This window comes from Chlorocebus sabaeus, chromosome 13, assembly GCF_047675955.1.
Source record: "Chlorocebus sabaeus isolate Y175 chromosome 13, mChlSab1.0.hap1, whole genome shotgun sequence".
NCBI lineage: Eukaryota > Metazoa > Chordata > Mammalia > Primates > Cercopithecidae > Chlorocebus > Chlorocebus sabaeus.
This window is the reverse complement of record NC_132916.1, coordinates 61,138,133-61,152,282: the sequence shown is the minus strand read 5'-3', so window position 1 is coordinate 61,152,282 and position 14,150 is coordinate 61,138,133. Positions and strand designations below refer to the sequence as shown.

The following is a 14,150-nucleotide window of genomic DNA, read 5'->3' as shown; positions in this document are numbered from 1 at the left end:
GCCTGTTCCTCATAGAAGATGCCCTCTTGCTGTGTCCTTACATGATAGAAGAAGCTGACTAGCTCTCTGTGGTCTCTCTTACAACGCCACTAATGTTACTCTGCTCTGCCTTCAAGACCTAATCACCTCCCAAAGGCCTCACCTCCTAATAACCAGCACCTTGGGGTTATGATTTCAACATAGGAATTTGGAGAGGATGCAAATACTCAGTTCATACCTCCAAGCCATACTGAAAATTATATTTTTAATGTTAAAGTAAAATTGAAGAAACTGTCGCTCACCAGTCTAATTGGCATACTTATTTATTAGATCACATTGATAATGTCATCTCATAAACTAAAATTTTTATAAAAACACTCAATTAGTAAGGTAACAGTTGAGAAAAAATTTTAATATAATCAATGGTTTGTTTTTTGAGACCAGCTCTTGCTCTGTTGCCCAGGCTGGAGTTGGAGTGCGGTGGTACAATCATGGCTCATTGTAGCCTCTTGACCTCCTGGGCTCAGCAATCCTCCCACTTCAGCCGGGGCATGCCACTACACCCAGCTAACTTTTTTTTGTTTTTTTTTGTTTTTGTTTTTGTTTTTTGGTGGAGATGGGATTTCACTTTGTTGCCCAGGTTGGTCTTGAACTCCTGGGCTCAAGCAGTTCTCCCGCTTCGGCCTCCCAAAGTGCTGGGATTATAGGGATAAGCACCACACCTGGCCTATAATACTACCCAGTTGTTAACTCTGCCTGTAGTTAAGTTCTATGATTATCTAGCAATTGTATAGCTTTAATATTTGGAGTTAAGCCTAAGGCTCTTTAAAGTTGTAAAAAGATGACAGACCTAATTTGGAAAAAAAAAAATCCCTATGCATTAGCTTGCTGTCTATAGAAGTAATAGATAATACTTCTTATTTATGTATGTTTTATATTTTACAATTTTTTATTTCTTATTCAAGCGATTGTTAGGAATTAGCTTTCTTGACTCCTACTTCAGGGCTCGTTTGATTATACCTTGTTATCTCTGTTTCTGTGTTAAATTTTGCATCAGTTGATACACAGCAGTTTGCCAAGGTAAAACTTAAAGAAATTGAAAATGAAACGATTCTATCAATAATATAGAATTATGAAGGGGATGACTGGAAAATTCATAAAGTCTACTGCAATGTTACAAATTTCTGGCTTTTTTTTTTTTTTTTTTTTTTAAACCAGAGATAGCTATCCTTTGTTTCATACCCTCCTTTCAGGAATTAACTGCTTCTTACCAAAAATATGCATAGCGTAGCCAGGCTGTGGTAACTGTATTACACAAGGTTGGTCTTTATAACCGATTGAATCAACCGTTCGCAGGCTCTACTCTGGGAACTATTCTAAAAACCCTATGCATAGCTTAACACAGCTTTAATTGCCTTAGAATTTAGCTAGCTGATTTTTCTAAGCCCCAGGTTTCTATAATGTAAAGGAAGAAAGGGGTGAAGACTTTTCAAAGAGCTAGCAGGTGGACCCAGTCCCAGATCCCCTATTCAGTATGCAGTAGTATATGGGGTGAGCTTTGTGAGAGACCCTCCCTAATTAGGCAATTCTATGCAAGCACTGGGAAACACTCTCACCAACTGAAGAAGGAAGGAAATGCTAAGGTTTCCTCCTAGTAATATCCAGAGGGTTTTAGTCAGTCTGCTGACCTCACAAAACACAGCTTGTATCATATTGCTCTGATTCATCAAAGTGCTCCTAACAGCCTTTTCAAGCAAGTTCAAGGATTCTATTTTAACATTAGAAAACATTCTGTCATGCCTGTAATCCAAGCACTTTGGGAGGCCGAGGTGGGTGGATCACGAAGTCAAGAGTTCGAGACCAGCCTGGCCAACATGACGAAACCCCGTCTCTACTAAAAATATGAAAAATTAGCTGGGCATGGTGGCAGGTGCTTGTAATCCCAGCTACTTGGGAGGCTGAGGCAGGAGAATCGCTTGAACCCGGGAAGCAGAGGTTGCAGTGAGCCAAGATTGTGCCACTGCACTTCAGCCTGGGTGACAAGAGTAAAACTCCATCTCAAAAAAAAGAAAAGAAAACATTCTGAAGTCGGGTGTGGTGGCTCATGCCTGTAATCCCAGCACATTAGGAGGGTAAGGTTGGTGGATCACTTGAGGCCAGGAGTTTGAGACCAGCCTGGCCAACATGGTGAAACCCTGTCTCTACTTAGCTGATCATGGTGGCGTGCACCTGTAGTTCCAGCTACTCAGGAGGCCAAAGCAAGAGAATCACTTGAACCTGGGAAGTGGAGGTTGCAGTGAGCCGAGATCGCACCATGGCACTCCAGCCTGTGCTACAGAGTGAGACTTGGTCTCAAAAGAAAAAAAAAAAAAAAAGAAAACATTCTTACATTTCTATCCTTTGATTTCATCAGATTAATGTAAAATTTCTGACCCAGAATGGCTTCTACAGTATTCCCAATGGACTTTAGAGCCTGTAGGAAGAATTCAAGCAGACTGGCTTCAAGAGTCTTGGCTTAGTTTGCCATTGTGCCAGCTTGTGATATTGCTGATGTTTTTTATGGGTGTTCTGTTAGCAAAACATGAATGAATGCATGTTTACAGGGATGCTCTGGACTGGAGGATGGTGAGATCCATCGTGGTTGTCCCTCTCCCTGAATGTCCTTTCGTAGCCAGGGCACCTTTCCAATATGAATTATTAAGCCTTAACATGTATTTTTGCATAATTTATGACTCCTCATTATGTATTTGGTTACATTTCTTAGATGTTTTCAACATTCTTTATTAAAGTTATTTTATCAGCATCCTGCATATTTGATTTAAATGAATTCTTTAATTTCATTACCACAAACTGAACTCAAACTTCAGCCCATGAATAACAAACTGAATAATTCCTCCACTTCCAATTCTTTACAGTGGAAACAAGAAGAATTACTTTAGAGATCGTCTTAACACAATGGTTAAGATTTGTATGCAGAATAATTATTTTCTGATGTTTACCTCAATTGAAGGTAGAATTAGAATTGTTTCAATACATGTGTCAATTATCCTTGAAGCCTTTGGCTACCTTGGCCCAGAACAAAATAAAAATGTTGGAAAGGTCAGGAAATGCTACTTAATGTTTTTAACTTCACTTAGGGTGTTGTCAGCAGTCAGCAAACAGTAACTATTAATGTGGTTCTATAAAGTACAAATGTGAAACTAATTCCTAGAATTTGAAAGACTTCTTAGAAGCCCAAAGCAGGAACTGTTTTTCATTCTGACTGGAACAATAAGATTTATTTGAAGCAGTACAACTGTGAGAGGGATTCGGCTTCTTTCAGGTCACCAGCCCCTTCTTCCTTCTGATTCAAGCTAGATCTACTAAGAACTCCAGGCTGGGGTCAGGAGCCTTGGGCCCTGGTTCTGACTTTGCCAGCAGTCAGTTTCATAACCCCAGACAAAGTTCATACTCCTGCTGGGCTAAGATTACTTCATTCCTTAAGTTAGAGTTGAAAAGATGATTTTTTTTTTTTTTTTTTTTTTTGAGACAGAGTCTTGCTCTTCACCCAGGCTGGGGTGCAGTGGCATGATCTCAGCTCACTGCAACCTCCGCCGCCTGGGTTCAAGCAGTTCTTCCACCGCAGCCTCCTGAGTAGCTGGGATTACAGATGCCCACCATCATGCCCAGCTAATTTTTGTATTTTTAGTAGAGACATGGTTTCACCATGTTGGCCAGGCTGGTCTTGAACTTCTGACCTCAGGTGATCTACCCACCTTGGCCTCCCAAAGTGGTGGGATTACAGGCGTAAGCCACCGCGCCGGGCCAAGAACAAGAAGATCTTTAATGTCATTTTCTACTTCTAATTTTTAAAATAATATCCAAGATTGGTATAAATTGTACAAGGTTATTTCAAACATAACGCAGTACCACTTCTCAGAGAAGGACTTTTCTGTCTTTTAACAGAAAGAAAATCAATTTCTTTTGATTCAAAGCTATGCTTTTTGACTCAAGGATGTATTTTGACATGGAAGGATCATGAACTCATATCTTAGTAATTTAATATGTTATTATTATAATACGTTTATATTGAAATCATCAAACAATTGATGAGAGTTAACCAGCCTTGGTCTCCATTGTTCTTCTTCCTGCCTTCCATGTCTTCATTAAGAGTAAAGGCATCTACCCAGTAACCCAAGCCAGTTTCCTGAGAAACCCCTCCCAATCCCCTCTTAATCCCTCATGCCCGTTCTTTCCTGCAGCCCCTTCTTTTCATCGTCTCGGTCACTCCCCTGATCTCAGGTCTTCACCCTCTATCATAGCTTAACATGTCTCATGATTTGTCTCTGTTATCATCAGAGAAATCTCTCATACAGATTTAATCCTGTGACTCCCCAAATTAAAAACCTTTGATGCTTCTTTTTGTTTTTTGATACAGAGTCACACTCTGTTGCCCAGGCAGGAGAGCAGTGGTGCAATCTCGACTTGCTGCAATCTCCGCCTCCTGGGTTCAAGCAGTTCTCCTGCCTCAGCCTCCTGAGTAGCTAGGACTACAGGCATGCACCACAATGCCCAGCTAATTTTTGTATTTTTAGTAGAGATGGAGTTTCACCATGTTGGCCAGGGTGGCTTTGAACTCCTGACCTCAAGTGATCCGTCCACTTGGGCCTCCCAAAGTGCTGGGATTACAGTCACCACACCCAGCTGATGCTCCTTTTTGTAGAAGGAGGTATTTGCACCATACAACATTCTCACCCTTCTGGCTGTAGCTTCCCCTTTCCTTTCCACCCTGTGGTCCAGCGGTGCCAACCTCCTTTCCACTTTCCAGGTGGCCATGCTTCTCCGACCTCTGGGCTTGACATGCAGATGCCCAACCTCACAAGCTTTTCTGCTCAGTCCCACTTAGTGACAAAAGCCTTATTTTTTCAGATCCAGGTCCTGTGTCCTTTTCTCTTTGAATCATTTCTCAACTCCCCATCTTACTTTTCTCTGTTCTCGTAGCATTTTGGCCCACTCCTCTGGCCTAGCTCTTCTCAATGCATTGTAATCTGGTAGCCAGCACTGGACTGGACTGTTAATGTCCCATGGCAGGATGGTGGCTTTATGCCCTTTTTAATCACAGGAGCTCGCATGGTGCCAGGTGTCCAAGCAGAAGAGATTCAATCTGAAGGGTTTGAAGCTGGGCAGTGACAAAACCAGAGTTGTTTTAATATTAGGTTGTAGCAATAATGGCAAAAACCACAATTACTTTTGTACCAACCTAATATCTCAAACTGGGAGGAGAGAGATATGGATGGGAGAAGGCCTCCCATCCATATGGACCTCTCTGCTTGAGCCTGAGAGGTCAAGGCTGCAGTGAGCTAGAATTGCACTGCTGCAGTCCAGCCTTGGTGACACAGCCAGACCCTGTCTAAAAAAAAATAGAAAAAAAAAGTGACATTATTTTAATTTGACTCAAATATCTGCAGGATGATGAAAGACCTTACTGTTTTCTTTTCTGATGATTTGCCTCATATACCTTAGTAATTATGGTTTAGAATTTATTTCAGTCAGTTTGGAATCATCATGTAGAAAACTTTTTTTAACATCCTATTTCTATTTTTGTGCAGATATGAAACTGAATACCCAGTTACTTCCCTGACTGAGAAAATACATCACTTATAGTGTTGTATGATAGGAGTATCAATTCGTTATTCATTCATTCATTCTGTTGGGAACAAGGAAAAACCTTTTTCTTCTACCAGCTTATGTTCAATGGTTGGGGGCCTGCAAATTAACTGACAAAAGACAAGTTAACAGGAGAACAGACAAACTTTATTCTTTTGTTTTGTTTTGCTTTTCAAACAGAATCTCTCTCTGTCCCCCAGGCTGGAGTGCAGTGGTGCGATCTCAGCTCATTGCAGCCTCGATCTCTTGGGCTCAAGCGATCCTCCCACCTCAGCCTTCTGAGTAGCTGGGACTACAGGTGTGCACCACCACACCTGATTAATTTTTGTATTTTTTGTAGAGACAGGGTTTCACCATGTTGCCTAAGCTGGTCTTGAATTGCTGGCATCAAGCACTCTGCCTGCCTCAGTCTCCCAAAGTGCTGAGAATACAGACGTGGGCCACCGTGCCTAGCCAAAGTTTATTCATGTAGTCAGTGCTAAGTCAATGAAAGAGACTTACACAAAGAATTGGCTCCCTAAACAGCTACAGTTGAGTGTTTATATATCATCTTAGTAAGAAAGAGGGTTAGGACTTTAAGAAAGTGAATGGTGGGGAACTAATGAGAAACAAGTGCGAGGAACAGAAAGTTTTGATGAGGTTTTGTTTATGCAACATCTCCTCTAGGTGCAAGTGGTCCATCTCTCCTCTTTGTTCATTAACCTCCTGGAGGTTATATTTTAGGAGGCATTGCTTATGTCTGCAAAAGAAGTTTAGATCAGGTTTTTTTCTGCTGCTGCTGTTTTTCTGATGTTTTCAGCCTAAAATCATCTTCTTCCACATCAGTGGGTCCAAGTGGATCTCACTAATGCACTCACATAGGTTTTGGACAGCTATTGAGTGGTAGGCATGATTCCATGTGCTGGAGAGACGGCAGAGAACAAAATGGAGAAAACTTCCTGCTCTCACTGAGCTTACATGCTCTCATCTAAGTCCTAATCGGGTTCAACTCTGCTTAGCTTCTGAGATCAGAAGAGATTGGACGCATTCAGGGTGGTATGGCTGTAGACTGAGCTTACTTTCTAATGAGAGATGGACAATAAACACAAATAAGTAAAATACCATCTATAGTATGTTAGATGGTGATCGGGGTTAAGGAGAATAATAAACTAGGGAAGGGTTTAGGAAGTTACAGAGTAGCAGGGACGTGTAATTTTAGACAGGAAGGCCTGGGAGGCTCATTAAGAAGGTAAGATTTAGGCCGGGTGTGGTGGCTCACACCTGTAATCCCAGCACTTTGGGAGGCCAAGGCGGGTGGATCATTTACTGAAATACAAAAATTAGCTGGGCATGGTGGCAAGAGCCTGTACTCCCAGCTACTCTGGAGGCTAAAGCAGGAGAATCACTTGAACCTAGGCACTCCAGCCTGGGCGACAGAGTGAGACTCAAATAAATAAATAAATAAATAAATAAATAAATAAATAAATAAATAAATAAATGAAGGTGAGAAGTGAATAAAGATCTAAGGGAGGAGAGATCCATCACACTAGGTATTTGCACCTGCAGTGTTTTTGCATTCTATTAATGTTATTAGTAGTTACTAATGTTTTGGCATTTACATATTAAGAAGGCCATACAGACTGAACATTAACAAAGCTGCCATTGGAGTCTTTGAAGTGATTACTCACCTAACGTGGTTAAGCCCCCGCCGAAAGTGCATGGCTTTTTCTAAGGTAGTTGTTTCCCTCGAGAGTGCAAGGACTCAGTGAGTCACCACGTCGTTGTTTGGCCTTGTCAATGTTGTCTTCCTACACTGATTCTCTTCCCACTACCGGTTTAGATTGTTCTGGGCAGACAGCAATAAAGAGATGATTCTAGAAAAATTCTCATGATTGCCTCAGAATGAAATTCTTGTTTCCCTTAGCAACAACCTGATTTGCTAACCTATTACCATAGAAATAGAATGTAAAATATATAAGCAATGTAATGTTACCTTTTATTTTCTAAAACCCTCCTTTTCCCACCCCCCACCACTGTTTTTTTCTGTATTTGTCGTTAACAGACCTTGCCTTTCTTGGTTTGAAGTCCAGGCTCTCTTCTACTATTTCTGGCCATTACATAGATAATTCTATATCCTTCTGGGCTGAACCAGTCTCTTGTGTCTTTTCAGCTTTCTTTCAAAACTACCATTTCAATTTCTATCTATATCTCGTCAGAATAGAAAGGGGAGATAGAAAAACAAAGCAGCAATTACCCACAGAGATGGTTTTACTTAAATCACACTGCTCTTTTTACAAGTCCTTTTCATTTTTACTATCACCATTTTGCTCAGCAGGAGTCAGCTTCTATATCTAATACATAATCTTTTAAAAAAATAGTCTTCTGATGCCTTAGATTCCTAGGGGAAATGAAAACTTTACAGCCTCATCGAGGTTTATGTATTCTTCACTCTTCTATATAAGCATATCTGTTGTAGAGTTGGATCTGGTGGTGTATACCTGAGTATACCTGAGTCCTAGCTATTTGGGAGGATCACCTGAGCCCAGGACTTTGAGTCCAGCCTAGGTAACATAGCAAGACTCCATCGCTTTTAAAAAAAAAAAAGTGCTGAGGATGATGGCTCCCACCTGTACTCCCAGGTGGGAGGCCAAGGCAGGAGGATCAGTTGAGGCCAGGAGTTCAGGGCCAGCCTGGGCAACATAGCAAGACCACATCTCTACAAAAAATAGAAAAAATTAGCTGGACATAGTGGTGTACACCTGAAGTCCCAGCTGTTGAGAAGGCAGAAGTGGGAGGATTGCTTGAACCCAGGAGTTCAAGGCTGCAATGAGCTATGATGGCACCACTGCACTCCGGCCTAGGCGACAGCAAAACACTCTTTAAAAAAAAAAAAAAAAAAAAGATTGTAAATATATCTATTGGAAAAATGCTTTCACCCCAGAATAAACCAATAATGATTCTAAATGTTTTGTTTTGGGATCTAGCTCTTTTTTAAAAAAGTGCTCATCATATTTTTCTATAACTCGATTAATTAATTAAACAAGTAATTACTAAGCATCTACTACAAGCGACATGCTAAAACTGGGGATAGAGTAATTACGGATGAAGTTCCAATTCTCAAAGAGCTCAGTGTCCAGATGAGGATGATAGAGGCAGCCCTAAGATCTTGAAGGGCATTGTCTTAGTCCATCCAGGCTGCTATAACAAAATGCCTTAGACTGGGTAATTTATACCCAACAGAAATGCATTGCTCACCGTTCCAGAGGCTGAGAAATCCAAGATCAAGGCACCAGCAGATTCAGTGTCTGGTGAGAGCCTACTTTCTCTAGATGGTACCTTCTGTGGGTGCTCACATGGCTGAAGGCTCAACCGGGCTCCCTCAAGCCTCTTTTATAAGGGGACTAATCCTGTTCATGTGGGCTCTAGCCTCATGACCTAATCACCTTCTAAAGGGCCTAACTCATAATACATTGAGAATCGGTTTCAACATACAGATTTTGAGGGTGCTGGAGAGGGGGGTACGCAAACATTCAGACCGTAGCAGGCATTTATGCTGTGCTAAGGAGTTTGGATTTCATCCAGAAAGTAACAAGCTGCCAATAAAATAGATGCAGTGAAAAAAAAATAATAAAAAAAAAAAAATAAAATAAAATAGATGCAGTGGCACTGACATGGAAAGCTCACGTGGAACTTTGGACTTAAGTTCACTGTCAACTTAGTGCAGAATAAATTGGGGAATGGAGCAACATGGAGGAGAAAAGCCTCTGACCTTTGTTTTGCGGAGAAGTGCTTCTGTGCTACTTCTACAGAGATTCTGAGGCAATTGCAGTGAGAATGAGGAGGTAAAATGGATTTGTGAGATTTTAAGAAGAAAAATTCGAGAACAGTTGACGATAAATTTGAAATATGGAGTAAGAGAAGGAAAAAAGCAAAATTCTAAGAGGACAGTGGCTACCAGATGTCTGCTTGAAAAAGCAAATGGATGTTCAATCTATATTAACAATATACTGTAATATCTTTATAATACTGGTGTTTGGAAACAAGTAATGATCATCACCCTGTAAGCTCTTATTCTATGATTGGGTTTCCCTAGCGCATAGGTAGTGGAAAGGATACAAAATCTGGAATCTTACAAGCTGGTTTCAAATCACAACTCTGATATATGTTCACTGAAAAAAAAAATTCTGATCATTTGTAAATTGAAAGTAATCAGAAACCTACTATGATATTATGATAGTCAAGTGAGGTGGGTTATCGAAAGTTGTTTTTTTTTTTTTCCTTTAAAATTATAAAGCATTGTAGTGTAAAATGGTGGTGGTACTAGATTCAGTGTATAGGTTTCTAATCCTTTGAGAGGGCACATTGTCAAAGTTGAGCTTCTTTAGTGATGGTCCCTGCCCTACCTCCTGCTGACTAGGTCCCACTGGTAGAATTCCGGTGTGGCAGGCACAGCATTGCAAAAGTCTAGACCACAGGAATTGGGTGTGGAGACTTGGGCTCCTTCAGGTGGCATTGTTTGGATTATGCTTCCTGCCTCCTCACAGGAGCCCAGTTTTAACTCTGAGTTAGGGCATGTTGCTAAACGATCCCTGCTGCCCCTTCCTTCACTCTGACCACCTACCTGATCATCTGCCCTGGACCAAGACAGTCTTCAGCTTTACGTTAGGCAGCCAGAACAGGGTTTTCTCTAATGTGCCACTGGATACTTGGCAATGGGTAAGTAGTCATCTCCCTTCCAGAGTTTGGCCTCTGTCCTGAGCCAGAGAAGGGTTCATGCTAAGGAGGCCAGTGCTCACTCCAGCCCTAGCATTGTATTAGGCATCATTTTCCCCAGAAGACATCACCTGACCTCCTTCCATAAGGGCTTGGAAACCTGTGGAAACAAATAACCTGGAGCTGTTAGGAACATGCTCCACCCCAGCCCCATCCTCTCGGGTCATCCATGTGTACCCAAGAGTTTGCAGAGTGATCTGATGAGCTCCCTTTGTAGGTAATGTGCCCTTTTAGGATCTTTTTGTCTTTCGTATTTTGTAGTTGCCCTATATCATATCTGAGTGAATTTGTTTTTACTTTTCCTATTTAGGGCTGAATTTCTGGAAGTTGTATTCAATTCTCTTTCAAGTCTGGCCTTTTTTAGAATATCTCATCTTCTCATTTTTAAATATTTTATATCTTTATGTTAAATGTACATATTTTATAACTATATTCTATCATTTCTGACTTAATGAAGTCTTGAGGATTGGGATTTGTCATATATGTTTTCACTGATATTGAATTGTTTCCTTACATAATTTATATTTTTTGGATTGTGAATTCAACTTTAGTGGTGCATTATCAGTAAGAATTCTGCATAGCAAACTTCAAGGGGTCTACCATTAAAATGTTTTTCCTTTGTTTCTGCCAGGCACTCCAGGGATATCCCAAGCTCAAGAGCAATTATGAGTATTACAATAAGTGTTAATTTGAAGTTCAAACAGCCAGGATCAGCTATGGTTGAAAGTGTTTAGAGAAGACCTATTTTTGCTCCTCCAGAGCTCAGTCTTGAGACAAACCAGCTTTCCTTTTGTTTCACAGTGTAGTGGGCTGACTTTTCTAATCTACCCTTTCATCAAGAGCCTGGTTTTGTGTGTTTCTGCTGTTTGCCTGGCATAGGCACTAGGCCATACCTCCTATCACCTCCTGGGCATGAAAACCCAAGCTCCACATGAGAGGTGAGCAAACAATAGCCCTAGGATCAAGTCCAGCTCACTGTTAATCTTGGTAAATAAAGCCTTATTGGAACATAAGCATGTCCATTTGTTTATGTATCAGCTGGGCTGCTTTCACTTCACAATGGCAGGATTGAGTAGTTGCTACAAAGACTATATGGCTCTCAAAGCTAAAACATTCACTACCTGACCTTTTACCAAAAAACGAGCATGAACTCCTGCCCTAGATTAATGAAACTGAAAATCCTGCCTTCATCCCTACCTTTTGGGCTTCAGGAGTTCTTGTGATTACCTGCTAGTATTCTTTTCCTCTTCATTTCTAGCTTCTGCAATCACCTTTACTCTTTAGTAAGCCCAGCTAGACATTTAAAAGTATGTCTGTTTTATTTTACCTATGTGTTTTTAGCAGGAAGCTTCTCAGGTATCTGGTCTACCATCTTGCCAAATCCAGAGCCTCTCTTCTACTGTGTTGGTAGCAATATGTTATTCTTTTTCTGTTTCCTTGACTTGACCATTAAATTTATTCATGTTAAATTTTTATTTTCTAATGGATTTTTTTAATATCATGACATTTTTCATCTACCTAACTCCATATCTATGGAATTTGATAAATAATACTTTTCTTCTCATATAAAAAATGATTGTGTAATTCCCATGGTCATTTCCTTTTTAACCCATTGGTTATTTTAAAGTAAAGTAAAATATACTTTTGGCTGTCTTATTTTTAGTATTCTGTGCTCAGAGATCATGGTCTTTATGATATCAGTTCTTTGGAATTTTTTGAAATTTTTCTTTGTTGTCTAATATGTGATCAATTATATATTTTTCATATATGCATGAAAGGAATCTATATCTGGGTTCAGAGCTTTCTCTGTAGATGTTATATCAGACTTGTTTATTGTGCCATTAGATTCTCTATTTTAAAATCTGTGTGCCAGGTATTTTCCTTTCTAAAAGAGTTCTGTTAAAATCTATTGTGGTTGATATTTGTGTATTTTTCTCTGAAATTGTATCAACTCTGCTTTATGTATTTCAAGGCTATGTTGTTAAAGAGCATAAAAACTCATGATCATTGCCCTCTTCTTAGATTACTCATCAGTATTAACGTTAAGTTTGTTGACTTATACATGTTAGAAATCATTTTTTTTTCCTTTGAGATGGAGTCTCGCTCTGTTGCCCAGGCTGGAGTGCAGTGTCGCCATCTCAGCTCACTGCAACCTCCATCTCCCAGGTTCAACCAATTCTCCTGCCTCAGCCTCCTGAGTAGTTGGGATTACAGGCATACAGCATCGCACCTGGCTAATTTTTGTATTTTCAGTAGAGACGGGGTTTTGCCATGTTGTCTAGGCTGGTCTCAAATTCCTGACTTCAGGTGATGCACCTGCCTCAGCCTCCCAAAGTGCTAGAATGACAGGCATGAGCCACTGCACCTGGCCAGAAATAATTTTTTTAATGGCCAACTCAGACCCTGCTGTGCGTTGAATCTAACTATGGACTGCCAGCTTTAAACTACAGCAAAATGTAGACTATGTGAAAAGCTTATTCTAATGTTCTTTCCCGGGGGCCTGTAGTTTTGTGCTGGGTTTCTACAGGGACATGCCTTGATCATGTGATGGCCCTAAATCCTTTAGTTCAGTCCAACACAAAGGATGTGGCTTTGGGGTGATGCCTCCAGATCTGAGGAGGTCTTTACTGAATCCTTTCTGTAGATCCAGTTTTCCATATTTGGCTGACACACTTGACAGTTTGCAGTTTAGAGCTATAGATATTTCCTTTCTACATCAGAGAAAAACATTTTCCTCTATTTTTTATTTAAAAAAAAATGTTTCTGGGTCTTGGGGAGTGGGGGGTGGGGTGAAGTAAAATAATCCTGACTTTATCATCGGCAGCTGGTAAGATGTCAAAATTTTCTTCTTACCCAAAGCCTTTCAGTGGTTTTATTCCCCTGGCAGTGTGAAATGCTTTAACAGCATCAAAAGCTGAATAACAAAAGGACGATTTATTAGATGTGATAGACATTGATAGATGTTCATGCTAGTTATGCACTGTTTCATTGATCTCCAGAATCAATGAAAAACAGGACTGAGTGGGTAAAAGAATCCACATGGCTTTTGGAGAAGTACTTCTATGAAGTTAACTATGTAATCCCCACTGTATTTGTAACAGTTGTGAAAACATAAACACAATATTTGTTTTATGTTGTTTTATTTGTTTCATCCTTGAAGCTGCTTCTTAGAACTTTGGCCTGTTAATGCCATCTGATAAGGAATAATGCTCTTGGAAAAAAATCGATGTTTGAAATGTAGAATGAGCTAATGTTTCCATCTTTTCTCCCCGTTTTTCCCTTTGTAGTATGACTATGAATATGATGAAAATGGTGACAGAGTCGTTTTAGGAAAAGGCACTTACGGGATTGTCTACGCAGGTCGGGACTTGAGCAACCAAGTCAGAATTGCTATTAAGGAAATCCCAGAGAGAGACAGCAGGTACAGTAATTGTGGCTACTAAAAGCTGTTCTATAGTACTTTGAGTTGTTCATAGTATTTTAGAAAATATTGATGATATTCTAATGAATGAAACTCTGAAAACATCATTGAGTCAATTAGCTCCTTCTGAGGTTTAGCTGCTGCATCATTCAGTGTTTGAAGTTCCAGACTGGTGGGGAAGAACGGGGCTTTCAGAGACTAGAAAAGAGAATGGCCTTGTGTGTGCTGGGCTCAGGTTGTCTTGGATAAAGGTGGATGTATTATACGAATAGATGGGGAATAAACACTATCAGAAATGGTTTAGGTTGGAACCAGTTCTAGGTTCCAATCGGGCATGTGAGGAGCTTGGAAA

General features: G+C 40.3%; 1 protein-coding gene across 3 annotated transcripts in view; it reads left to right on the top strand.

The window, feature by feature from the left end:
* The window catches only part of MAP3K5 (mitogen-activated protein kinase kinase kinase 5), a 242,746-nt gene that overhangs the window by 163,225 nt on the left and 65,371 nt on the right, over positions 1 to 14,150 (top strand). For all 3 annotated transcript variants that reach the window (XM_073022499.1, XM_073022497.1, XM_073022500.1), the window contains one exon: positions 13,665 to 13,798. In XM_073022499.1, coding sequence (XP_072878600.1) covers positions 13,665 to 13,798 — 134 coding nt within the window. The remainder of the gene's footprint in view (positions 1 to 13,664; positions 13,799 to 14,150) is intronic.